Source organism: Mirounga angustirostris, unplaced genomic scaffold (genome assembly GCF_029215605.1).
Source record: "Mirounga angustirostris isolate CCGP_5_RB_7025 unplaced genomic scaffold, mMirAng1.0.hap1 SCAF_4, whole genome shotgun sequence".
Taxonomy (NCBI): domain Eukaryota; kingdom Metazoa; phylum Chordata; class Mammalia; order Carnivora; family Phocidae; genus Mirounga; species Mirounga angustirostris.
Window position 1 is genome coordinate 119,993,588 of NW_026991712.1, and position 26,103 is coordinate 120,019,690.

Here is a 26,103-nt window from a genome sequence, read left to right on the forward strand (position 1 = left end):
ACTTCATTTTGCTTCGCAGAGTTCAGAGAGAACAAAGTTTTGAGCACATTGTTTCACTTCGCATCTTTCTTTACCAAAGGTGGGTCAGTGGAGGCTTTATATTTCAGCTTTGAGAAACAAAGTATCCAGGGCTATTTACCCCAGGAGCTTAAGATGCCTCTTTCAAGAACTTGAAATGTTTTTGAAATTTCCTGTTTCGACAAAAAGGTGCCCAGGAAAGGCTCAGGTCAGAAGTACGTGAACATCCTGGGCCTCTGGGGCCTGCCTGCACCCTCGGGTAGCTTTAGGGTTCAAGTTTTAGAGCAAGCATTTGGCCTGGCAGTGAGCCTGCCTCCCCTGGGAGGGTGAGTGTGGGCTGCACTCACCCGCAGCCACTTCAAACAAATCTCTCCCTGGAGAGTGAGGAGAGAGGGACAGCGCTCCAATACCGCGCTCCGAGGTAGGGCTCTCTGAGCCCCGGCGGGGCTCGCGGTCCTTTAGTGGGTGCCATCTCGTCCTCCAGGCCGGCCACGCTCCTGGGGACCAGTCCCCGGCAGGCTAGCATCCGCAGGAGCGCCCCGGCGCCCCGATCCTGTGCCTCGCCGATGGGGGGCGCTCTCCCGTGGGAACGGTCGGACGCCTGGGGCAGGGCGGGGCAGGGCGGGGCAGGGCGGGGCAGGGCGGGGCAGGGCGGGGACGCGGCCCCTCCGCCCCCTCGGCACCACCCCTCGCTCCGCCAAACTTTCCTGGGGCTCCGGGCGTGTCACAGAGGCCGCTGGAGAGGAGGTGCGCCGCCGCCCGCCCGCCCGCCTTGTCCTCCACTGCTCCCTGCGCCCGGCCGGAGCCCGGCCCCCGGTCGCCTCGTCGCGCTCGGCCCCGAGGGCATGCGGCAGCCACAGGGGGCCCCGCTCCCGGGCTCGGCGGCGGGCGAGCGTGAGCGGTGAGTGCAGGCGCCCGGCGCGGGGAGGGTTCCCGGAGGCCGGGCCGGCCGGGAGGCGCTTGGGGGAGGCTGGGGCGCATCTCCGCCGGGCCGGGCCCGCGGCTCTTCTGGGTTGCGTGGCGGCCAGCCGGGCGCCAAACCCACTCGGAGCTCCTGGGACAAGACCGTCTGGGGGGGGGCGCCTCTTGCCCGCCCCGACTGTTTTTCTCGGAGTGGGAAGCCACCGGGATGCAAAATCGGCGTTGCATGGCGCGTGCTGTGGGCTGGTGGGCCGGGCGCCGGCAGCGCGGCGCAGGCTCCGCTCTGCTTTCGCACAGGTGCTTCTTTTCCAAGTTCGGCCGTACAGCCGTCGACCGTGAACTGAGATTCTCCGGCGGGGCCCAGGGATGTCAGATTTTTCAACCTCCAGTTACACCCGGTACGATGGTGTGTCAGGGAAAAGCTGGAAGTCTGCAAGGCATAAAGATTCCGGAAATAGTGATTATTAACTAACTGGTGACACTGTGGGGGGTGGTGCTTTGTGAGTAAGCGAAGGTCCCCGCGATCCCCCTCACCAACGGCAGACAAAAATGCTTTGTTCTGTAGCAGTGTTACTTTATTGCTTTCCCGCAGCAAGTTGCGACTACCCAAAATTGCTTAGAAGTTTCTCAACTTGTAATTTGAGTAGTGACGGTGAATATTGGAAACAACTTAGTCTTATTAAGGTAGTCATTAAAACGGCCCTCAAAAGCAATTTTTAACTGAGTAATTTCCACGAAATGTGTCCCGGTAATTTGTTATTGTCCTTGCAACGCATTTCTCCCTCCTCACCCCTTTGCTGTCCAGAGTATTACCTGGTCTTGGAATGTTACTTTAGAAGTTAAGAGCCACTTAGCTTCTCACGGTTCCTACTTGTTTGTTTGTTTGTTTATAAGTCGGAGAGTAAAGTAAATGGCAGTTACAGATGGATGAACCCTTCTTTACCAATAGGTTATCAGTCCGTACACTGCATGACATTTCATTAATGCATGGACTTTCCTGTTGCTAAGCAGAGTTGTCGGATTTTCCAGTGAACTATCTATCAGTCGTTGCTAACCCTGCTTCCCCTGAGACTTTGGATCCAGTTTTGTGTGGTCTGAGTACAGGGAATAGAATTTTCCTTTTTTTCAGCTGGAAGTCATACAGTTAGAAGCACATAGCCTTGGCTCTGTTAACATCATGCTTGTCTAAACAAACTAGACCATTCTAAAAAGAGCAGCAAACAAATCTTGACAGGTTTATGTACTTGAGATAAGCTTCCAGAGTTGTCTCTTGTGTCTTGAGACTGTATGGACCTAGTATCATGTGCTAGGACATGTTAGATCTGGACATTTAACCATCTGGACATAACTGATATTGATCGTCACTGCCATATAACTAGGAAAGTAGATCATTTGGGCACATTTTAAAAATTTTCTTTGTTATCATTAGCATTCCAAACTTCCTAGCTTTGATTTAACTATAAATGACACGTCCTCTCTTCTAAATGTGTAAACCAACTACCAGCCTCTTTATATTAGATCAGATCTATTTTAGGTATCTGGGGGTTGTACAGGATGTTTTATAGAACGGATCTGCCTATGTTTTCTATAAATGAAGACTGAAATGAAAACAGACATGTGATTGTTTTTTTGTGTACGTTCCTCAGAGCCTGTTTGAGAGTCTACATGTTCATGCTTTCCCTCATTTTTCCAAAACACACACACTTAGGGGGACATGTGCACACACAGCATTGTAGCCCAGCAGCAACCAAGACACACCCTCTCAAAGTCATACATACATACCCAAGGCGGGCTGCTTCTCCCCCAAGTTCTCCATCTTTTTGATGAGGGGCAGGAAGGCACCATAACTTAAGTCCAACCTCTTATTTCTTTGGGCTGGGGCAAGGGGAATCGTTGTAACTCGAATGGGAATTACTATAACTCAAATTACCTATTAGCCATTCTCCTTGGAGGATACATTAGTTCAGAATGCTTTCTGGCCTGTGATTATCCCCAACAGAGTGGTTAAGTCTGATTGCAAGCTTCTAAATGGCAGAGCCTGGGGCCCAAGGCATTATTAATGTGGTGTAAGGAAAAGAGCAGGGCTTTGCAGTCAGGCCAGCCTTTGTGACCTTGGATACTTGTTCACTTCTCTAAGCTGTAACTTCCTTGTCTATAAAAATGAAGATTATATCCACCTCCCAAGATTAGAAGAGAAAGCACTTAGCAGAGTCTCTGATATACAGGAAGTACTCCTTAAATGCTGGTTGCCATCTTTTCCTCCAAGATAACACTAAAATATTGAAATTTCTGTAAACATGGGTGCAAATGTACGTTGTTCTGGCCAGAGTGCAAATGTAGATCCCCAAGGTGTAAGTGACTTAGAGGTGTTCCCCATACTTTCCTTGCTTGCTCTCCCCGCCCTCCTGGTCCTTTTGCTCTTCCCTCCATCATTCCTCCTACAGGTACTGAGCCTCCTCCCCTTTGGCCTTGCTGGTCCTTTGTTGCTCATCCTGGATTCTGCATGGACATGGAGGTGTCCCCTGGAACTTAGTCCTGCCGGGGATGGGGAAGGTGGAGGTGAGGGGTGTGGCCCTGTCCACAGAAGCCCTGAGATTTTGTGCTTTTACAATGCTGGATTAGAGAGGCAGTTGGAGTACAGGGGTCTGGGTTCTAGTCCCAGCCCCACCTTTGTGAGTTCTTGTGACCTTGAATAAATCGCTTGTTGTCCTTGAATCCATTTCCCCATTCATGTACCAGGGATGATAATTCCTTTTCTACCTACGTGCATGTGTTATTGGGTGCCATGAAGTTGTCTATGTGAAAGAGCTTTGCACCCAGTGAGGACTACATAAACGTTGTGGGACACCCCAGGCAGGCTGCATGGAGGTGGTGGGGTCTCCGTGTAGGTGCTGGGTGTGCTGAGCACACACTGCTTCGGGCCCCCCACACCCTCTCTCCTGCTGGAGGGGACTTCAGGGAGGAGATCCTGCCAAAGGTTGCACAACTGCCGTATGGGGAATACACAAGGAACAGAAGTTTCAGGACTGAGATGACCTAACCCTGTGTGATCGGAGGCACAGGGCAAAGTTCCGAAGAAACTGTAATTCCCTCGTAGAATCACCTGTACTGTCTGCAGTGCTTGGTGGACAAAAACACAGAGCCGGCTAACCAGCCAGTGAGTCAGAAGAGCATTGTCATGCAGCTGCTGGACATTGAATGGGGCTGCCTGATGCCATCCTCACTGGCCTGTGCCTTCTTGCTAACTCGGGTCTTTAAGGTTCGCTCTGCGAAGCACGAACCCAACTCAGTGCATTTCCATGCTGCAAATAATTAAGCTAATTATTTAATTGAGTCTGAAAGATGTGTTGCTCTCCACCTGCCCAGCCTGGTGAGCCAGGAGAGGAGTGCCCAGTGCGAGGGAGGTTCTGATTTCCTGGGGTGCACCTACCCCTCTTCGCTCCCCAGGCTGGCATCCTTCTTATTCCTCTTCCCTCTTTATCTGCTGACCCTGCCTTTGCAGTACCTGACCCCTGTCCTCCCGACCTGTCTGCCTCTTGCCTTGAACTCCTCCCTTGCCTTGACCCCTGACATCACCCAGTTCCCATGGACCTTGCCTCCCCTCCTCAGATGTGAATCATCATCCACCTGAGGCTGGGCCAGACTGGGTGTCACTCTGAAAAACAACCTGCCCCGGACAGCCTGCTCCACCCCTTCCTAAGGATGTTAGTCAGCCCCCCTACTTACTCATCAACTAGTCCTGGGTCTTTGTTGTTCTCTGGGACATTAGGCTGGAGGTGCTGCTAGCCCTGGCCTTTACTTAGCCCCATGCAGATTCTGTGGTATCATCGGGGATGGCTTGGCAGGTGGCAGGGCTGGGTTGGAGGGCACTTTAGCCCCTCCGTAAATGCCACCAGTTGGTCCAAATAAACATGCAGTCTAAACAAAAGCAGTGGGCTTGCTTTGTAAATAAAGCTTTAAGGTTTCCCTGGTCTCCCCTTACAAACAGGCTGCCCCAAAGCCCTTCCTCTACAGAAATTCTGCAGCTGGGGGTGCCTGGGTGGCTCAGTCGGTTAAGTGTCTGCCTTCAGCTCAGGTCATGATCCCAGGGTCCTGGAATCGAATCCCACGTAGGGCTCCCTGCTCAGTGGGGAGTCTGCTTCTCCCTCTCCCTCTGCCCCTCCCCCCTGCTTTCTCTCTCTCTATCTCAAATAAATGAATAAAAATCTTAAAAAAAAATTCTGGAGCTGCCCCCAGATAGACTCAGACCATATAAGTCAAAGGTGGGCAGTAGAGTCAGTCAGAGGCATTCGCCCCCGAGGAGAGCTAAAGAAATCCAAAGTTAAGCTCTTGTGGGTAACTGGTTGTTGAAGACCAGGTACCCAAAGTTCAGATAGAGAACTCACTGACTCATTTGCCTCCTGCCCTGGTTGATTTTTAATAGGTTAGTCCTTTGAATGGGGGCCCTTTCCCTGGACTAAACTGAAAATAAGTATGACCTTTTTCTATATCCGCATGGCATTTGGATTAGTCAGGGTTCTCCAAAGAAACAGAACCAATAGAACATAGATATAGATATGTGTGAGGATGCTTATTATAGGAATTGGCTTATAGGGTCATGGAGGCTGGGAAGTCCCATACTGTGCCATCTGTAAGCTGGAGAACCAGGAAAACTGGTCATGTCATTCAGTCTGAGTCTGAAGGCCTGAGAACCAGAAGCACTGATGTCCAAGGACAGCAGAAGATGTATGTCCCAGTTCAGGCAAGAGGGCAAATTCGACCTTCTTCCACTTTTTTTGTTCTATTCAGGCTCTCAGTGGAAGATGACACCCTGTCACATTGGTGAGGGTGATCTTCTTAACTTAGTTTACCAGTTCAAATGCTAATCTCTTCCAGAAGCACCCTCAGGGACACACCCAGAAAATATTTTACCAGCTATTTGTGCATCCCTTAACCCAATTATGTTGACACACAAAATTAATCATTGTACCACCAAATCAGGAAATTGACATTGGTCCAGCTCTCTACGATCCAGTCTACAGAAACCATTCCGATTTCATCAGTTATCCCCCAGATGTCTCTTTTCTTGCTTTATCTAGGATCCGAGCTACATTAATTTGTCATGTCTCTTCTGGAATAGTTCCTCCGACTTATTCCGTTCCTGAGGTCCTTGCAGGTGTTACAGGTCTGTAGGCGGTCCATCTGGGTCGAGCAGGTGTTTCTTCAGAACCAGACTCAGGTCATGTGTCTTTGGTGGTCCCCTGCTCTTCTCGGCACATCACATTAGAAGGTGCGCCATGTCAGACTGTCCCACCACTGAAATATTGGCCTAGAGAGCCTGGTTATGTTGGTTTCTGCCAGATCCTCTCACATTAAATTCACCATTTTTCCCTTTGAAATCTGTTGGTGTTTGTGGGGAAGTAGTCTGAGGTTATGTTAATAGCCTGTTCCTCCTTAAACCTCCACCTACCACCTTTCCCATTCATTGATGACTTCTGCCTGAATCAGCCACCTCTCTGAAGGTTGCCACATGGTGATTCTTTATTTCCATTACTCCTTCTATGTTTACTCATTGGCATTATATTCTAAGGAAGAACTTTCTTTCTCTCTCGTGTATTTATTCATTTCTATTAGCACGTATTCATGGATTCCTTTTGTATTCAAAATGTTGAAATATTACTGTTATTATTTATTTTGATGCTCAACTTGTCCTCATTTGGCCAGTGGAAGTCCCTCTAAGCTGGCTCCTGTGTCCTTTTGATATCCCCGTTATTCATTGAGCATTTAAAATGTTTTTTAAATTTTGTATACTTAGAGAGAGAGAGCACAAGCATGGGGGATGGCAGAGGGAGAGGGAGAAGCAGACTCCCCATTGAGCAGGGAGCCCAATGCGGGGCTCGATCCCAGGACCCAGGAGCATGACCTGAGCCGAAGGCAGATGCTTAACTGATTGAGCCACCCAGGCGCCCCTCATTGAGCATTTAAAAATTTTCTGGCACCATAAGATATTCCAGGCTTATGTTGTACTTTCCCTGACCTAGTCATTCTCCCTTTCGGTGAAGAATGATATAAAGATACGGAAGGTTGATATGCCCATTGTTTCTGGGGTGTCATTGCTTTAGACCTCTCAGGGGACAGAGGTAGGAAATAGACATATATATGTATACACACGTATATGTCCATAAATTTTTCTACATTAGGTCATGTGTTATAAAATCATGAATTCATAACAAATATCTCCACTCCAACCCAACCCTCAGGGATCTTTCTATTCTCACCCCTTTATATCTTTGTCCATATCTTCTCTGGCAGGAGGAAGCTTGTAGCCCATTATCTTCAATATTTTTACTAATATTTTACTTATTTTTACCCCGTGTCAGTCTTGCTAGCCTGTCTCCCAACCACAAAGGCCATCCTGCCTCCTCTGGGCCTGACTCTGTCGCACTGCCCCTTGTCCTCAGCTGCCAGGCCTGCTCCCCCAGGCCTCTCTGCAGCTTCCTTAGCAGCCTCCGGTCTCTGTGGCTCCCCGGCCACAGCCCAGGCCTCGGTGGTGCCTCTCCCCGCACTGCCTTCTCACTCATGGGCTGACCCCTCAGTCCTGGGGAGGGCAGGAACGAGAAGGCAAAGGAAGAGAGAGAAAGATGGGAATGGAAAGAAAGCAAAGATAGAAATAGTTTACAAACGTTTTTAAAGCCTTTGGTGCATGCTGCCCCATGGCACTCCCCACAAGCTGTGTCACTTTCCATTCTCACCCATGTGGTCTGCAGATGCCATTTTCCCTAGACTCTTACCAACAGAGTTTCAGTCACCATCTGATGTCTCTCTGATAGCTCACACCATATTCACCTCACAGCAGTATGACACTCCGAGTTGTCATCTGACCCGTTAGACCAGGCTTTCTCAAGCTTGGCACCGCCGACGTTTCGGGCTGTGTCATTCTCGGCAGCGGGGGCTGTCCTGTGCCTGGTAGCTCGTGTGGCAGCACCCCTGGCCTCCATCCCCCGGATGCCAATAGCACCCCCGGCCGTGTCTGCCACATGTGTCTCCGGATATCGTGAGATGTCCTGGGGCAGGGATGTATGGAGGATTAGTTTGAGCACCCACTGCTCTAGATTATGAGCTTCCTGGGGGATTTCACATCTTTAAAATGTTTGCACATCTCTGTCTCTCTCCTGCATAGAATGAACACTGAGGAAATGTTAACTGGACAAGGATGAGAGGAATCCATGGTGGGGTAGCATTCACCAGGACAGGACCAGTGGAACTCACCCATTACATACTTGGAACTCATCACGTATGCAAACTCCGTGAATATCCAACAGCGGGAAAAGAAAAGGGATGTCAGCACAGCTAAGTCATTACTAGTCTTTCTTAGTTAATTTCCAGTCTAATTTCTTATAAGTCAGGTAATTGAATTCTGTGGTCTAGTTCAGCTGGTAGACTATTGTGTTGATGGGGAAAGCAAAATGCTTTAGGAGAAGGCCTTTCTTCAGTTAGATTGTTCAGTGCGTTAGAGGTAAAGCTGGTTGCTTGTTCTTCCGAATTTTCTCTGAAGCAGGCAAACTGAGTCATCATTGCTATTTTCTGTTACGGATTTAGAGTTTTATTCTGTTGTTTTCATTGGATTATATGGACTCTTTCCCATAAACTTTTGTCAAAACTTCTAAGTAGAGATACACTTACAAATTTTATTGACACTTGCTGTAATCATATTTCTTCTGGAATCAGTAAATGCTTGCAAAAGGCATTAATGTCATTATGGAGAACAAATATGTGTATTTCATTTCTCATGAGGGCATACAATTAAGCACCGAAAAAAGGTTCCAGTGGTCACTGTGGCCCAAGAGTCCGGGGCCAGAAGGATGCGCGCTGGTGAGAGTGAATCAGGCTGTCCCAGTTGTAGTTTTCTTCTCTGTAGTGTGGAGAATGCTACTCTGCTCATCTCACTGTGGGATCAAACGGGAAAAGAGATGGGAATTCACTTTGACCACTGCTCAGTGGTATGTCAATGAATGTGTTTTGATGGATTATTCTAAGATCCAGACAGAGTGGCCTAGAACAAGCATGGTTGCATAATTAGAGTGTTTCAACCCAGCTGGCTAAACTCCTCTTACAACATATTCATCTAAATATTTTCAGTGGTAGTGAAAAACACCAGTTCATGACTCTGGACAGGGTGGTAGAGGAGAGCAAGCCTTGGCTTTGGGGTCGTTATGCTGGTAACCCACCCATTCTGAGGGAGGGGTTCCCTCTTCTGGCCTCCCCTTCCCAGAAATCTCTGTTGAGACCCCCCACTTCTCGACCTGTTGGAAACAGACTTTCCTTGAAGTTTACTGGGCTCTTCTGACTCCTCTGGACTTGGAAGTGGGCTGAGGTCTTTACATTGGCTACTTCATTTTGTCCTCCTTACCCAGTAACCCAACAAGTTAGAGTTTTGTCTCCCTTTTACCACAGAGGAAATTGAAACTCAAAGAGGGTAAGTAACTTTCCCAAGACCCTATCGACAATAACTTTAAAGGAATGTCAGATTTAACTCTGTTGACTGTCTTAGGAAGAAGATACTGTTATTATCCCTGTTTTATAGATGAGGAAATTAAGGCATAGAGAGGTTAACTAACTTGTCGGTAAGCAAGGCTTCAGACTCAGGCCGTGTAGCTCTAGAGGCCATGCTCCTTTGCATGTGGATGCCCAGTTTCTCCAAGACCATTTGTGGAAGAGACTGTCTTTTCCCCACTGTGTATTCTTGGCACCCTTGTTGAAGATCCCTTGACCATATACGCATGGATTTGTTTCTGGGCTCTCTATTCTGTTCTGTTGGTCTCAAAGTATGTCTTTTTGCCAGTACCATACTGTTTTAATTACTGTAGCTTTGTAATATGTTTTGAAATCAGGAAATACGTAGCCTCCAAATTTGTTCTTCTTTCTCAAGATTGTTTTGGCTATTTGGAATCCTTTGTGTTCTATATGCATTTTAGGATTTTTTTAAAAAGTGCCATTGAGATTTTGATAGGGCTGGTTCTGAATCTTTAAATCACAGACTAGGATGGACACTTTGACAGAATTGAGTCTTCCTACCCACTAACATAGCATGTCTTTCTATTTATTCGTGTCTCCTTTAATTTCTTTCATTGATGTCTTATAGTTTTCAGTGTGTAAGTCTTTGCCTCTTTCGTTAAGTTTATTTCTCAGTGTTTTACTCTTTTTGATGCTATTATAAATAGGATTGTTTTCTTAACTTCCTTTTCCATTGTTAGTGTATAGAAATGCAACTGATTTTTGTGTGTTTATTTTGTATCCTGCAACTTTACTGCATTCATTTATTAGTTTTTTGTGCAGCCTTTAGGGTTTTCTCTATATAAGATCATGTCATCTGTGAACAGACACAATTTTACTCCTCCTTTTTCCACGTGGATACCTTTTCTATCTTTGTCTTGCTCAGTTACCCTGGCTGGGACTTGCAGTCCTGTGATGAATAGAAGTGGCCACAGTGGGCATCTTTGCCTTGTTCCTGATCCTGGAGGAGAAACTCTTAGTTTCTGACTGCTGAGTCTGGTGTTTGCTGTGGGAGCCATGCTCTCTAATCACTCTTCTCACCTGCTTATCTGCTAGTGTTTGAACCCAGACCTGAGGTCTGTGTTCTTCTACCACAACACATTGTCTCTGCTCTCCCTCCTCCACCCCCTTCTCCATTCCTGCCTCCCTGCTTTGTTTCAAGCCGCAGCAGAAGGAAGTGCCTGTGCCTTCAGCTTAGTCACTGTGGCCCTGGGCCCCTTCTCAGGCAGGGAGAAATTCGTTCCTGGACTGTAGGTATTTTAGGGTAGATATGGGATGATTTTGTCATCACTCCTTGTTAAATGAAGGTGTCAGAACATGAACAATTAAACTTCCAGAATGCCAGTTGTATATTCCATGAACTTTTTAAAAGAAATTGAGAGTTACCTACTTTCTTGGGAAGTACTGTCTGCCATTTATTACCTCCTATGTGCTAAGTGTCTTGCTAATCCCTTTGTAAACATTGCTTTAATCCTTCAACAGTCCCATACAGTTGTTGCAGTTATGGTGTCATTTTTATAGAGAAAGGGAAAGGCTCTGGCTGGATCAGCAGTGTGCCAGGTCAGAGCCACTGCTGAGTGTGACGAGCCTCCATCTGCCTCAGGTCCCGCTGATGCCCAAGCTTCTGCTCCTTGCCCCTGATTACCCTGCCCCACCTGTTTCATGGCCTGCTGTGCTTGCCTTGAGAGGGTTTAGTTTACCAGACTCCACGGGTGTAGCCTTTTCCTCTCTAACCTCTGTTTTGTATGCCAGGCTGAAGTGTTCCTTTCTCTCTTAATTCTGACCGGCCAACATCCACTTATGATGGAGGAGGAGAAATGAGAAAACCGCATAAATAAATAAAACAAATAAAACAAACTCGCATTCAGAAGAAGAGGAGACCTGCAGCAGTCACAGGCGCCTAGAAATAATGAAGCCTGCTGGGCAGGAATTACAACCTCCCTGCCCCAGCGGTGGAATCATTCTGTGGCTGGCCCCTGCTTCTGCTCTGCAGGAGAGGCCTCACGAGGGCTCTGACCTTGACCTTGTTTCCTGTGAAGTTCATCCTGTCCATCCCCCTCTATGGCCATATCTGATATGTGGGGGAGGGTGTGCTCCTTGCGGGGAGAGTGAACAGGGGCCTTTTCAGGCCCAGATGTGGCTTCTGTGGCAACATAATAACCTTAAGAAGTTCTGGTCTTTCCGGTCTGTTTGCTTCTAGTCACCCCCACTCATCAGTCACCACATTCACATTGCTTTCTGGACCAAGTTCTTAAGCTTGTTTGACTTCCCAGCTTCTGTGGTTGGCCCACCTCTGTCTTCCATCTTCATCAATCTCTACCTTGAGGGCCTCCAAAACATGGACTTGAGCAGGAAGGCACACCTTCACTCTGCTCTTTACTATAGGCCTGTCTTCCTTTGCTTCCGTGCAACATCTGCTTGAGAGGCCTTCGAGAAAGGCTGTGAGTGGTGATGCTATCTTCTGCTCTTCCCGGTCCCAGGGCAGTTAATGTCTCTCATCTCCCAGTCTCCAGATGCTGTGTGTTCTTTTACACCGTTGCTCACAAACTTACCAACAATTCTTGCCTGAGCTTATCTCTTTCTTGTAATGCTTTGCTAAGAGCTGCAGGGAAGGAACAGCCAATGCATGTTCCCATTCTGTTTCCTTCCAGCACCTTCACCTACAGCTGCAGGCTTCTTGGGCAGAGTTCCCAAAGCACAGTGGCTTGAAAAAGACAGAAGCTTATTTCTCTCTCTTGCTCGCAGTCCCAAGGTGAGTGGTTCGGGTTTGAAGGGTCCCTTTCATCTTGTTTTTCCACCATGTGCTAGGGCAGTGCTTCTTAAACTCGCTTTGTTTAGAGACTGGTTTTCTTTATCTTCAGTACAGTAAAGAGCAATAGCTGTGGTTTATACTCCACTGATCATGCACTTTGTCTTTCACAGTAATGTCAAAGTGCCGTAAACATTTCTAGGTGTTTATTTGCAATTTTGGTACTTATTTCCTCATTGATAGAAACTTGTCTGTGAACTATGTGGAATCAAGCTCCTCCTCAAGCTTCGCCCTGGTCTGAATGCTGAATGCAGAATCACAGGCCCATCTGTACTACAATTTGCAGGAAGAGCATGGAGGGGCACACACGGTGTGTTTTAGGGCTAACCTAGAAGTGGCGAACTTCATTTATGTTCACATTCCATTCCAGAAACTTAGTTCTGTGGCCAACCTAGCTGTAGGGAGGCTGGGGAATGGAGTTCGTTACAACTGGAAAACAATTTGGCAGTCTGTGCCATAGAACATAAAGCTAAATCTAGATACAAAAAAAATAATCATGAGAGGAATGGCAGGGGAGTATACAATTATGAGCAAATGAGTTAGCAGGATGAGTTCGGTGTCCTACCAGGCAGAACAGGACTTCTGAGAAATGGAGTCAAAGGTCCTGCTAGTCCTTTGCAGCCTGAGGGTCAGAGGCCTGCTGCGTGGTAAGGTCAACAAGGGGGAGTTCACTTGAGAAGAGGCTGAGAACCATTCTCGGGGGGAAGCCCAGCAAGGATATACTCAGGTTTGGAGCTGAGTTAGAATCCCCAATATCCAGAGGGCGGGAGCAAGAGCAGATTGAGAGCCCAGAACATTATAGTAGTGAGGATCCAGTGGGGCATCAGGGAAAGGGGTTCTACTAGTCTACCCTGAGCTTAAGCCAAACACCCAAGGTCCTGGCCAGTATGAGTGGGACAAACCCTGTCCCATTCCAAACCTCTCTGCCAACTTCTGAATGCTGTACTACAAACAAGGAGAGAGGCCTGAGACCACCATCATTCTAGCTCCCTACATTAAAAACTGGTGTTTAAACCTGCAACTTTATTTTTTTTAAAGATTTTATTTATTTATTTGACAGAGAGAGAGAGAGCACAGGCAGGGAGAATGGCAGGCAGAGAGAGAAGCAGGCTCCCCGCAGAGCAGGGGGCCTGATGCGGGACCTGATCCCAGGACTCCGGGATCATGACCTGAGCCTAAGGCAGCCGCTTAACCAACTGAGCCACCCAAGTGTCCTGAAACCTGCAACTTTATTTTTTATTGTGGTCTCATTATCTCCAAGAGCTGAAATGAGGGAAGTTGAGAGTTCCAACCTACATATATACTATCTTTAGGGTGACTTTCTTCTTGTTTATCTTGAAGGCAGTCTGGGAGCTTAGCATGAGAGGGGGAGCGTGAGAGGTGTCAGGGCTTGAGATGGTTATTCAGGAGTCACCCATATAGAGAAAATAATTTAAGCAATAGTACGGTGGAAGGAAGCTTAAAGGGAAGAGAAGAGGAGGCCGAGAACAAGTCTAGGAGTGTATACATTGTGGGGCTGCTGGGAGAACAGGGGACAGAGGTATTGAGGACAATGGGAAAACACCAGGAAAAGATAGAGCCCCAGAGGCTCAGGTGGGGGAGTTTCAAGGAGGGAAGAACTATTTGTCAACCTCCACAGTGAACCAAAGGAAAAGAGGGCTGGAAACCGAGGATTTGAGAATTATTCAATGAAATGGAACACATTTTTATTTTGTGCTGATTACAACCAAGTACTTGTTTGTGCTTCAAAGAACAGGGCGAGAGGATGCCAGCTGTGCTTCCAGCAGGTTTGGAAGTGATGTCAGGACAACACAAATATGCAGGAAAGCATGTGCAATGCCATAGAAGAGGTGTCTAATATTTCTCCGCCAAATTTCTTGAGAGGATAGCCTACGCTTTCTTCTCACTCCTGGTTATTCAACATAATGTGATCAAGTTTCCAACTCCTCGACTCCCTACCAGCTAACTGAAACTAACCAGCACATGAACCAAACATTTATTGTGCATCTACTCCATGCCCCTCTGTCGGGCATCAAATGCACAAGCGTAAGTAAAGAAACCGTTCTAGCCCTTGAGAAGCTCACAGTCTGGTGGGAAAGGCTGACTCTGGGGTAGAGGATGCTCCTCCCGTGCTCCTCCCTGGAGTTCTCCCCAACAGTGCCTAAAACAGTGTTTGAATCTAGTGCATAAAAAGTCAGTTCAGGAAAATCAGGTTGTACATGTAGGAAAGTTCCAGTTGTATAGATTTGTCTAGGTTCCAGAGTCAGGGATGGCCTTGGACCTCCCCCAAGCATGTCTGTATTCGTACTGGAGGGGCTGGTGGAGGAGCAGAGGTGAAGAATGCTAGGGTACGAGGAAGCTATTATTTGGATAGGGATGGGTTTATTCCTGAGAAACCCCGCCCCCCCGCATGCTTTGAGCCTCACAGCTTCTTGGCCTATTCAGGGACTCTGTCAGGCTCATGTCCCCAGAGTCTCAAGACTGTCTGCCATGTAGCCTGGTCAGCAAGGCGGCGGGCTCCGGCTCTTCTGAGAGGGCAGCACTGATGCAGGACTGCTCCCAGCTGGCCCTGCCACCGGCCCTGCCACGGATGATGGCTCGGCCGTGCCCTCCAACACGTAGCCCTTGCGGCATGTCTGCATTGGTTTTGCCTCGCATAAGGCTACAGTTGTCTCTACACCCCCCCCCCCCCCCCCAGGCATTATAAAGGAAAGACTACTGATTCCTTTGCCATACCATCGGGTTTCAAACCTGGCTAATCCTTAAGCCCAACCTAACACTTAAATCCGTGGCATCTAAGACCAGCAACACGGTTGGAGTTGGGACCGATCCTGGATGACACGGAAGGACATCAGTGACGTAGACTCCAGTGTGCAGGGATCTGGTGGAATCCAGTGCCGTCACCTGTATTTTATAAAACCCCTATCAATGGGTAAATCACCCATTGATTAAGTCACCTACCATGTGTAGAGAAATTTAGTAGGGTTCTGGTCCAGGTAAAGGGGCACTGAAGGCATCAAGAGAATTGTGATACTGGTCCGTGCCCTCAGGAATATGATTTATTCCTCTTTCCTTCTCTGGGAGTTGTTATATTCACAACCAAGAAATGTTAAAGTGTACTAAATATTACTAAAAGATTTAAGAAAATCCATAACATATTAAAACTTTAAAACAACACTTTTTGTTGTATTACAGTGTACTGGAAAGGGCGTCTGTATTCTCAGTGTTCCACAAGAAACACATGATACAGTCAAACTGGTAGCTGGAGCAGGGGGACGGTAACTTGGTAACTGGGGGAGGGCAGAGTTTATGGAAGCCAACAAGAGATGGCGCAGTATCATCCAAGAGCTGGAAACAGCAAAGAGCAGTTAGCACCCCTCAACCTGAAAGCCAAGGGGAGGGAGGAGGGGAGGGGACAAGGAAAATCAGTCTCCCAGCCTCGGCCTCCTGCCTCCTCCAGATCTCTTGCTGTCCCCCTTGTCCACAGGAGCTGGAGGGCAAGGCTTGCTGATGCAGTCCTGCAGGGTACGGAGCACAAGGAGAAGGGTGGGGGGGGGGTCGGAGGGGCCAATGTATGAGGTCAGGCGCAGCACTCAGATGTCTTTTATATACATTTCCACGACCTGGCCACCTTGACACAGGCACGCTCTTTTACCACGAGGCAGGCACAGGGTGGGAGAGGGGGGCAGGCTGGGGAGGGCTGTGAGCCGCCCACTTTCGTGATGAATGCTGCTTCCTGACCAAGGCTTAGAACTCCTGCCCGAGATCCTGTGACTTGTTCGTTTAGCCATAGCAATGCTCTCCTGTAGAACCTCGGAAGCTTTGATTACAGCAACTGCTTCCTATTAGAGCCACGTGTTTTGAAAATATGATTTCCCTTTCCCTACAGAGTTTTAGGATTTAGTCAGGCTCTAACCTGGGCTGGTGTGGTCTCTAGAAGCACGGAGGGGGTCACTGCAGATCATAATACTGACCGATAGCTGGTAACAGCGGTGGGGGGATTATTGGGAACAAGCAGCAAGAGGCTCTTGAATATCCTTTTTAGGACTGGAGGCAGGGGACAGGGTCATGAAATGGAACGAGCAAGGGAATGCAGTACTATGGTTAGGTTAGGACAAATGGTTTGGACCAAGATTTTGTCTATTGTGGATTTTACATCTAAAGACACCTAATTTTCTTCTCGTGGGAAGTCTTTGCTGTAAGCAGGAACTTCGAAGTTTCTCAAAATGTATTTTCACAGTGACCAAGTTCTTCGTACAAGAAGAATATCTTTTTCAGCTATAAATGTCCACTCTTTAAATTTTGGCACTTTCCTCCTTCAAAGAGTAAAGCATGTGATTGCATAATGATCCAAAGCTTATTTCCTATACAACAGAACATACGTAGTTATATTCTTTGTAAATATTAATTCTAAGCATTGTGATTAGCATCTTTACTTTTGAGAGGGGCAAAGGACAAAGTGTATCTGTTATCTTTCTAATCTCATGAGGTAGATGGGATTAAAATTGTATAATACATTAAGCAAACACAATTAAATATTTACGTTATATTCTGATAAGTCAGGGAATCTGCTGATCATATAAAACCTGTGTCTCCTTTGGTTTAGGTCTGTATGTTTTCCGGTTTGCTTTCCTGTTTAATCAAGAAGTTTAAGACAGACTTCAGTCATCAGGGACAACTGGGGAACAATACGTTTGCTCGCAGTTGTTTATTAAACAATCCCTAGGGTAGAAGCAGTGTGTATACCATGGCCTCTTATAAATCCACCCACTCGACGGAGAGCGAGAAAGCCGTGTCTGAGCCAGCTGACTTGTGGCGGGTGGTCCTCCGTCCCTGCAGGGCTCATCCACATGCAGTGGTACAGTGACCTGTTTATTCTGCGGAGCTCCAGCTGCCGTGGTCCCCCGCGGGTCACCACCTGCGGCCGAGGAGGACTGGAGGCACGGATGTTTGTCATTGCCCAAACGCACTCCGTGGGTGCCTGCCCCTCCTCTGTGTGGCGGCTGCCTGGGAGCTTTACTCCCCGTAGAGGCACTGGGTGCCTTGTGGGGACAGACGGTCTCCATCAGAGCAATTTTGTACGCCTGACTTTACCATTCCTTCTTAAGAGACGGAGTGGCATGCAGTGTAAGCAAAGTTGAGTTTAGCGTTCTTAAGAGAAATGATCTAGGGTACGAAGATAGGGTGTCAGATTTGTACACTTAACAGGCATCCCTAAGTAAACATATTAGCTTTACCCAATGATAACAGAGGCTTCCAGCACTCTATTATAGACAACCTCCATTTACATTGAACCCCAAACAAATTGCCTCTCCTCTGTGTGTTTTACTCTAACCCAGGATAGTGGCCGTTCATGAAACACGCGAGCTCTATTTATCTTAAAATTACTAAAGTATAGTGAAGTTCATAACATCCCCTCCTCTCTCTTTTAAATCTATTTTAGTATTTATTTATAGAACGGTTTTATATTTACAGAAAAATTGAGCAGATAGTATAGAGTTTCCGTGTTATACATCCCCTCCTGTACACAGTTTCTCCAATTATTTATATCTTCACCAGTGTGGTACACTTATTACAATTAGTGAACTGATATGGAGACAGTATTATTAGCTGAAGTCCGTATTTTATTCAGATTTTCCTAGTTTTTGTCTAATGTCCCTTTTCTGTTCTAGGATCCAGAATACACATTATATTTAGATGTTATGTCTCCGTCGGTTCCTCTTAGCTGTGACAGTTTCTCAGGTTCTCCTTGGTTTTCATGACCTTGACAGTTTTTGAGGAGTCCTGGTCAGGAATTTTGCAGAATGTCACCCAATTGGGAATTGTCTGAGGTTTTTCTCATGATGAGACTGTGGTTGTGGGTTTGGGGAAGGAAGATCACAGAGTTAAGTGCCATTCTTAACATATATCAAGATTACAGATTGGCAATATGACTTATCACCACTGTTGTTGACCTCGATCACCTCGCTAAAATCATTTGTCAAGTTCTCCACTGAAAAGTGACTCCCTACCCCCACCCCTTACCTTTTCCTGCTGCCCTCTGGGAGAAATTATGTTCCCTTCTTTTAGAGCAGAGTGTCTATGCAATTTATTTGGAATTCTTCTGCATGGGAGATTTATCTCCTCTTTCTTGTTTGTTATTTTATTCTGTCATTTACTCACATCAGTATGCATTAAGGGTGTTTATTTTATACATTTGTTTATAGTCCAGTGCTATTTTATTTTGCTTCTCAAATTGTTTTAGCTTTGGTCATTGGGTCCCCCTCTCTTTTGAAGTTATGTTTAAAGAGGAGCCATAGTTTCTGATGTCCCTACACACAAGGGAGAGGTCTCTACTGTGAGACTGCCCTTCAGACCACCCTGTTCAAGGGTGGCAAACTCTATTCCTCACACCTCTCAGCTGCAGGGCTTGGCGCCAGGTCTGTGGAGGGAAATGAAAGAGTTGTGAGATCCAAATTAGAGAGTACGCTGAAGAAGAAAGTAATAATGCTCAGTTTGGATAAACAGGGGCATACAGGCATGTGTGCACAAGGACTTGATTTCGTTCTATGTCTAACAAGTGTTTACTGAGTGCCTACTATGTGCTGGGCATTGTTCCAGGTACTGGGGATGCACCTTAACGACACAGCGCCCCTGACTTCCTAACGTATGGGAACAGACCATAACCACAGTAGTTTCAGGTGGTGAGAAATGCTGCAGAGAGGGACCAAGAAGGATAGAGGGTGGAAGCGCAGCAGGGTGGTGTGAGGTGCTCTTTTAGGGGATGGCAGAGGAGGGATCTCTGATGTGGTGACATTTGAACAGGAATGAAGTGGGGCAATGAGCCTGTGGCTATCTGGGGGAGGAAGTGTCTGGGCAGAGGGAATAGCAAGACTAAAGGCTTTGAAACTAATGGCTAAAATGAACGTCAGGGATCGTATGTGGATTTAAATCTCCCGTGCTATCCTGATTTTGCCGTTAACGTGAATTACTGAAAAGAATTCAGTGAGCAGACGTGATTGCTTATGCAGGAGCGGTCTCTTTTCTCTGGTCGTTGGCACACCAGCTGACCTAATCTCTAACTCCCTTCTGGCTGGGGTTTCCAGAGAGGAGAGAACTGTTCTACCTTTGCAGGCCCTCGGAGATGAAAATATGCATAGCGCCCACTGACCTCATTCAGGATGCATCCAGTTTCATCCTAGGAGACAGAGGGAAGCGTTATTGAAAGCGAGCTAAAAGGCCAACAGCCCATGTCCTGTAAGATGTAGCTAGAAATAAAAGCTGCTTGAGTGGCTTTCAAATGTCTTAATTTTCATAATTGTTTCCACATTATGGGCTGGTTGAACATTTTTTCAGAGAATCAGGTTTGGGAGAGTCTAAATGAGAGCTTTGCTCATGAAGTTTTCATTTGGATTCCACATATAGATTTTCTAAACCATCATTTTATGAAGTCTTAAATTACTGAAGTTTGAAGTTGTGGTAATAGCTCCAAAGTTTAACATCTTTTGTTTTTGGGTCACAACTAGCCAAATCCTCTAAACCTTTGGTATAAAAAAAAAAAGAAGAAAAGAAAGGAAAAAAAAAGAAAAAAAAACCCAGCTTGGGATTTGGTGGAATTAAAGTTAGGAACATTAATCTTGAAATTGACCATATTGTGGGCCTACTTACCATAAAATTTGAAGACATATTTTCAGAAAAGTGCCTCTTCTGTGTTTCTCAGGGCTATTAAAAGAAAACAAAGAAACCCTAGGCGCACCTGAGTGGCTCAATCTGTTAAGCATCAGACTCTTGGTTTCAGCTCAAGCCCCTCATTTGGCTCTGTGCTCAGGGTGGAGTCTGCTTGAGATTCTCTCTCTCTCTCTCCCTCTCCCCCTCTTGCTCTGCCCCTCCCCATATCGTGTCTGTGTGCCTGATCTCTCTCTCTCTCAAATAAATAAATCTTTAAAAAGGAACCCTAAAGGCTATTTATAATGTCCCCCATTTTTTTTTTTTATAGTACAAGACAGTCTTTGAATGTGTTTTGATTGGATCATTCTATTTTGATGATTCTATAGTTATTGTAAGTATGACTATAGTTCTTGGTCTGTCTGGTGTTTTGTTTGCCTGGGGAGAGAAAGTGTAATGTTGTCCATAAGCATGGGGTCCTGGGAGCACAGCTTCCCCAAAAGAACCCAGGGTCTTCTCTTACTGGTTGTATGACTGTTGGGAAGGGCACTTCAGTTTCCTCATCTGCAAAGTGGGTATGATAATAGTATCTACATCACTGTTGGGAGGATTAAATGAGATAACTCACTAGGCACAAAGCCATCACTCAAACACTAGCAATTAAGAATAGTAATAATGATATGGAGATATTCAGTAACTAACCCAAGAGCACAGTTAAGTGAAGCTATTCTCTAACTGACCTTTTTAGTGGGTGATGTGTAAGTCAGCAAAGATGTTTAATTGAACTTGTCATTTTAGTGGGGGAAGAGGTAGTATAGGATGGAGATTCATTCATCCCTTCCACAAATGCTGATCCTATGGACGTGATCTTTTTTTTTTTAAGATTTTATTTATTTGAGAGAGAGTGAGAGAGAGAGTAAGAACACGAGTGAGGTGAGGGGCAGAGGGAGAAGCAGGCTCCCCTCTGAGCAAGGAGCCCGATGTGGGGCTTGATCCTGGGACTCCAGGATCATGACCTGAGCCAAAGGCAGACGCTTAACAGCTTAACTGACTGAGCCACCCAGGGGCCCCTACAGACGTGATTTTATGAGGCATGGTCCCTGCTGTACCGGAGCAGAACAGTCTAGCTGTGGGGGAATGGGCATAAAAATAAGAGAAAACACGTAACAAAGGATAGGTGCTCTGGTGAAGATAAACAGGCCTCTAGGGTTACTTTGGATTGGTTGGAGAAGGTATCTCTGTGGAGGAGATGTTGAGGCTGGGATCACAGAATCATATTTTAAGGTTTGAGAGAGTTCAAGAGATGATACATTGATCATTTGTTAGAAGCTCCCTAAAGTTTTGGTAATTTGCAGCTAAGAAAATATGGTGATCCGTCATTAGTACGTCCTGGGGACTGTCAACAAGCTTGGCAGCATATGACAGGGAAGGAAAAAAAATCAAAAGCACTAATTCACAGAACTGCCAGTTATTCATTTTTGGAGCTCTGGGGTGATTGCATTAGGAAATGTTTTACAGGAGAGTTGGGGAGAGTGATGTCACAATTTGATTATAGTTGTCAATGTGTAAGGTTTTACAGCTACATGAAATTTTAAGTAGAAAACCATTTTATTTTCATTATCACTGAAAAACTCTAAAGTGTGCTGTGCTGGTGAGAGTAGTAATAATGAACATAGTGAATCCTTGAAGCTTCTCCTTTGAACATTAATTTTGATTTTTCAGAGCTGTATTTGTCAAAGAAAGGTTGAATACATTAAGTAGAATGTGTGTTCTGAAGACAGAATATTACACTAGCATTTAAAAGTCTATTTATTACAGAAAATGTGGAAGAGAAAAAACTGGAAAGAATTGTTTTTAAAATTAATTGTTTTGAAATTAGGAAAATTTAAAGTTTTATTGGTAGTATCTTTATACCAACATCTTTCTGACATATTAATTGATATTGCTGATGAGTTAGTCAAGGATAACATAACTTTTAAATTAGAAATGTGTTTCTCTTAGCTATCCAGAGCATATAGCAATTGATCCCTAATTCTACCATCCTTAATGAAGTATTTACACTTTTAAGATTTTTTCCTTATTTTTTCTATATTTTTAAAAGACAGTCAAGAAATATGTGTGTGTATATGTCTTTGTATATATAAAATATGTATGTATATGCATGCGTGCATATGTAATTATTTATAATTAAAATAATAGCATGTGCTTTTTCTCATTACCACAACTTCATGGTAAATATGATTTTCAGTAGCTGTACAATATTCATCCTATGGAATCTTTTTCACAGGTTCCCCACTTGAACTTTATTTGCTCTCATTGTTTGTTTCACCCAAAAGTAGGATTTGAGGCTGTGAGGTAGGGAGCTGCTTGGTAGGAATTCTGGTTAATTATGTTTTTTTTTCTGTGACTTCTCAACTTTGGAAGATAAAACTGCTTCTCAGTCTCAGGATGATTTTTTGTTAAAATATGTCTAAGAATGTGCCATTTGGGTTTTGATGGGGAGAAAGTTAAATTGGAAGATTTTTCAAGTAAGAATCATTGAGGATTTAGGATATCATATAATTACAAATTCCATCAAATTTGTGAACCAAAACTAAAATGTTAAGATCCCTTCAAAAGGAAATTAGGAAAATTTAAAGTTTTATTGGTAGTATCTTCATACCAACATCTTTCTGACATATTAATTGATATTGCTGATGAGTTAGTCAAGGATAACATAACTTTTAAATTAGAAATGTGTTTCTCTTAGCTATCCAGAGCATATAGCAAAATAAAATACATGAAATATTTTTTATTAGTGAAAGGACACATAATAATTGCACCATGAAAAATTTCTTTTGGATTATTTGTCTTGAATTTCTGTATACTTCCAACACTATTGAAAGCCTGAATTTCTCCTTGAATATTTAAATTGAATTTTACTAGATTAGGGTCTTCTGTTCAATTCTCATATGCTGCTGGTGGGATTAGAAATATCATCTGTCTTAAGGGCAGTTCGACAGTCTGTATCAGAAGTCTTTAAATAAATTTATATTCTTTACTTCAACAACTTGAAATGTATGGATTAATCTTAAGCAAATAATTGGCCGAGTATGTAAAGATTAATGCACAAGAACCCAGCCTTGTTTATAGAGGCTAAATATTAGGGGCAACTGAAATATCCAACATTTAGGGGTTAGGTAAAGTGTGTTATGATCATATGCTGGAACATTATGAAGCTATTAAAATTATATACCTATATTTGAGAAAATTACCATGATACAGCATAGGTCTACTGGCCTGTTGTATGGAGCTATCTTCTATTGGCAGTTAAACATTTGTGAATGTCTGCCAAAGAGAGTAATTTTTGTTTTGTCATTAAAATCAAGTCCCCTTCCTTGTAATTGAAAGGCTCTAGAGTCATTTGTCTCTTGAGACCACTCCCAGTTTTTTATTGTAAGCTTATAAAATGAAATTTTACCTTCCATTTGCTATGGCAGAGAAGTATGTATCTAATTCATTTAAAAGTATCATTACACCATTAAAATATAAATTAAAAAGAACACTGTCTAAGATAAATTTGTATTTTGTGCTACTTCAAATTGATATCTGATCGGCTTCCCCTGATTCTGGGTATGGTATTGGACTGCAGAATTTATGAGAACCTTAAAAGCTGGGGATTTCTATTAAGCTTTTGCTGTAGGAGCCACTTCATTCCCACCAGTGGACTGCTCAGTTTCTGGGCCTACTGGATCTCTGGTTCTCCAGTGAATAATTTGCAGCCTCGTTCCTTGACAGGGAGCCCACAGACATTCTCACTCTAAATTTCTGGCTTTCAACTCTGGTCTCCTTTGATTGGAAACTTTCATAGCTGTTCAGACCACTGTGAGGCAGAACTCCTGGTCTTTCCACCAAGCGTAGATGGAGAGGCATCCTAAGAGCTCCTCCCAACCCCTCCTTGGCCGGAATCCCTTAGTTTTGGTGTCCAAGAGATCTTGTCATGAGATGAGCATCTTCTGTCTGCCTGATACCCCAGTTTGGGGTCTACTTTCAGACATGTGTCCCAAGGACTTGCCCTCACTTGGCAGGTATGTTGTCACATCCTTGGACATCTGCCCAAACTCCAGAGCTCCGTCTTGTCCATGGAACCCTGCTCTTCCACCACCTGCTGTGTTGAAAGCCCAGGGAAGGAACCTGACTTAAAGTGATTGAGTTGGAAAATCAAGTAAGCACATTCACCACTGGTACAATTTGGATAAGGACAATAAGGAAAAAGTGAACAAAAAAGGAAGGAGGAGTACTGAGAACACAGTCTTCAGCCCTGTATCACATGCCTCATAAGTGTGCATTGTCATTATAGCTTGAAACCAAGAGATGGTGGAAGGAGGATCAGGAGTGGAATCAGAAGTGGTAGGAAATTATCTCTTGGGGAATCAATTTGATCATGTGAAGAGTAACTCAACACTCAGTTATCTTGGTGACAGTGTGCCTGGCATTACCAACTTGCCCTTGCCTAATGAACAGAACCCATAAATAATGAATGAGCTGGAAACCACCAGGAGAAAGCATTAATGTACTGTGCTGTAATTATTACTGATGCAGAGTGGATATTGCAGGACTCAGAGTATTTGATCTATTGCTGATCCATGATTAGTCAGTCAGCCAGCCAGCCATTCAGCAAATATCTGTCATGAGGCAGCCCAGGCAGATGGGTCTTGGGATTATACTGGTGATCAAAAGAGACATAGACCCTCCCTCACACTTGCACCTAGCCTGGGAAACAGACAACAATTACTGATGCAAGATAAATGCTGTAATAAGAGGTCAGGGGCTAGAGTCCTGGAGCAAGGGACATTTACATCGGGATCTGAAGGATTAACAGAAGTTGGCCAGAACAGGGGCTTAGCAGTGGCAATTGGTGGTTCAGTGACTGAATTTGCAAAGAGTGATGTTTGTTTCTTCTTTAAATTTCTTTCTAGGATGTTCAGTCCTTCTCCACAATGAATGAGTGTTACTATGATAAGCGGATGGACTTTTTTTACAATAGGAGCAACACAGACACTGCCGATGAGTGGACAGGAACGAAGCTTGTGATTGTTTTGTGTGTTGGAACATTTTTCTGCCTGTTTATTTTTTTTTCGAATTCTCTAGTCATCGCAGCAGTGATCAAAAACAGAAAGTTTCATTTCCCCTTTTACTACCTGTTGGCTAACCTAGCTGCTGCGGATTTCTTTGCTGGAATTGCCTATGTATTCCTGATGTTTAACACTGGACCCGTTTCAAAAACTTTGACGGTCAACCGCTGGTTTCTCCGCCAGGGTCTCCTGGACACCAGCTTGACCGCCTCGCTGACCAATTTGTTGGTTATTGCTGTGGAGAGGCACATGTCAATCATGAGGATGCGGATCCATAGCAACCTGACGAAAAAGAGGGTGACGCTGCTCATTTTGTTTATCTGGGCCATCGCGATCTTTATGGGGGCCGTCCCCACACTGGGCTGGAATTGCCTGTGTGATATCTCTGCCTGCTCTTCCCTGGCCCCCATTTACAGCAGGAGTTACCTCATTTTCTGGACTGTGTCCAACCTTGTAGCCTTCTTCATCATGGTTGTGGTGTACCTGAGGATCTACGTGTATGTCAAGAGGAAAACCAACGTTTTGTCTCCACATACAAGTGGGTCCATCAGCCGCCGGAGGACACCCATGAAGCTGATGAAGACGGTGATGACTGTCTTAGGTAAGGAGGAACCAAGTGAGCCATTTTCCCCATTCATTCAGCAAATGTTTATTGAGTGTCCAGAGTATGCAAGGTGCTTACTAGGTAGTAGAAATGCAGTAGTGAACAAGAACAGTCATAAATCCCCAACCTGCTTGGAGCTTATACTCTAGTAGGGGAAGACAACATAAGTATTTTAATAGGGATAAACAAAATAATTTTATGATACATTTTAATATAACACTTATAAAGAGGCTAAACAGGTCTAGTTTGCAATTCTAGCTTCAGCTAGAAGATGACTTTGGAGCAGATGTGAAGGTGGTGAGGAAGTGAGCCGTGTGTGTTTGGGAAGGGCACCAGGCAGGAGATGCAGTAAGCACAGGAGCCCAGAACAGCAAGGAGGCCAGTGTGGCTGGAGTAGAGCGAGCTGGGAGAGTGGGAACATATGAGGTTGGAGGGTTAATGGGAGGTGTTGGGGCCACTCA

General features: G+C 45.2%; 1 protein-coding gene across 1 annotated transcript in view; it reads left to right on the forward strand.

Annotated features, from left to right (window-relative positions):
* The first annotated feature begins 730 nt into the window (after positions 1-730).
* The window catches only part of LPAR3 (lysophosphatidic acid receptor 3), a 74,091-nt gene continuing 48,718 nt past the window's right edge, over positions 731-26,103 (forward strand). Inside the window, exons 1-2 of the mRNA XM_045895395.3 lie at positions 731-919; positions 24,883-25,639. Of these exons, the coding sequence (XP_045751351.1) occupies positions 24,904-25,639 (736 nt within the window). The 5' untranslated portion in view covers positions 731-919; positions 24,883-24,903. The remainder of the gene's footprint in view (positions 920-24,882; positions 25,640-26,103) is intronic.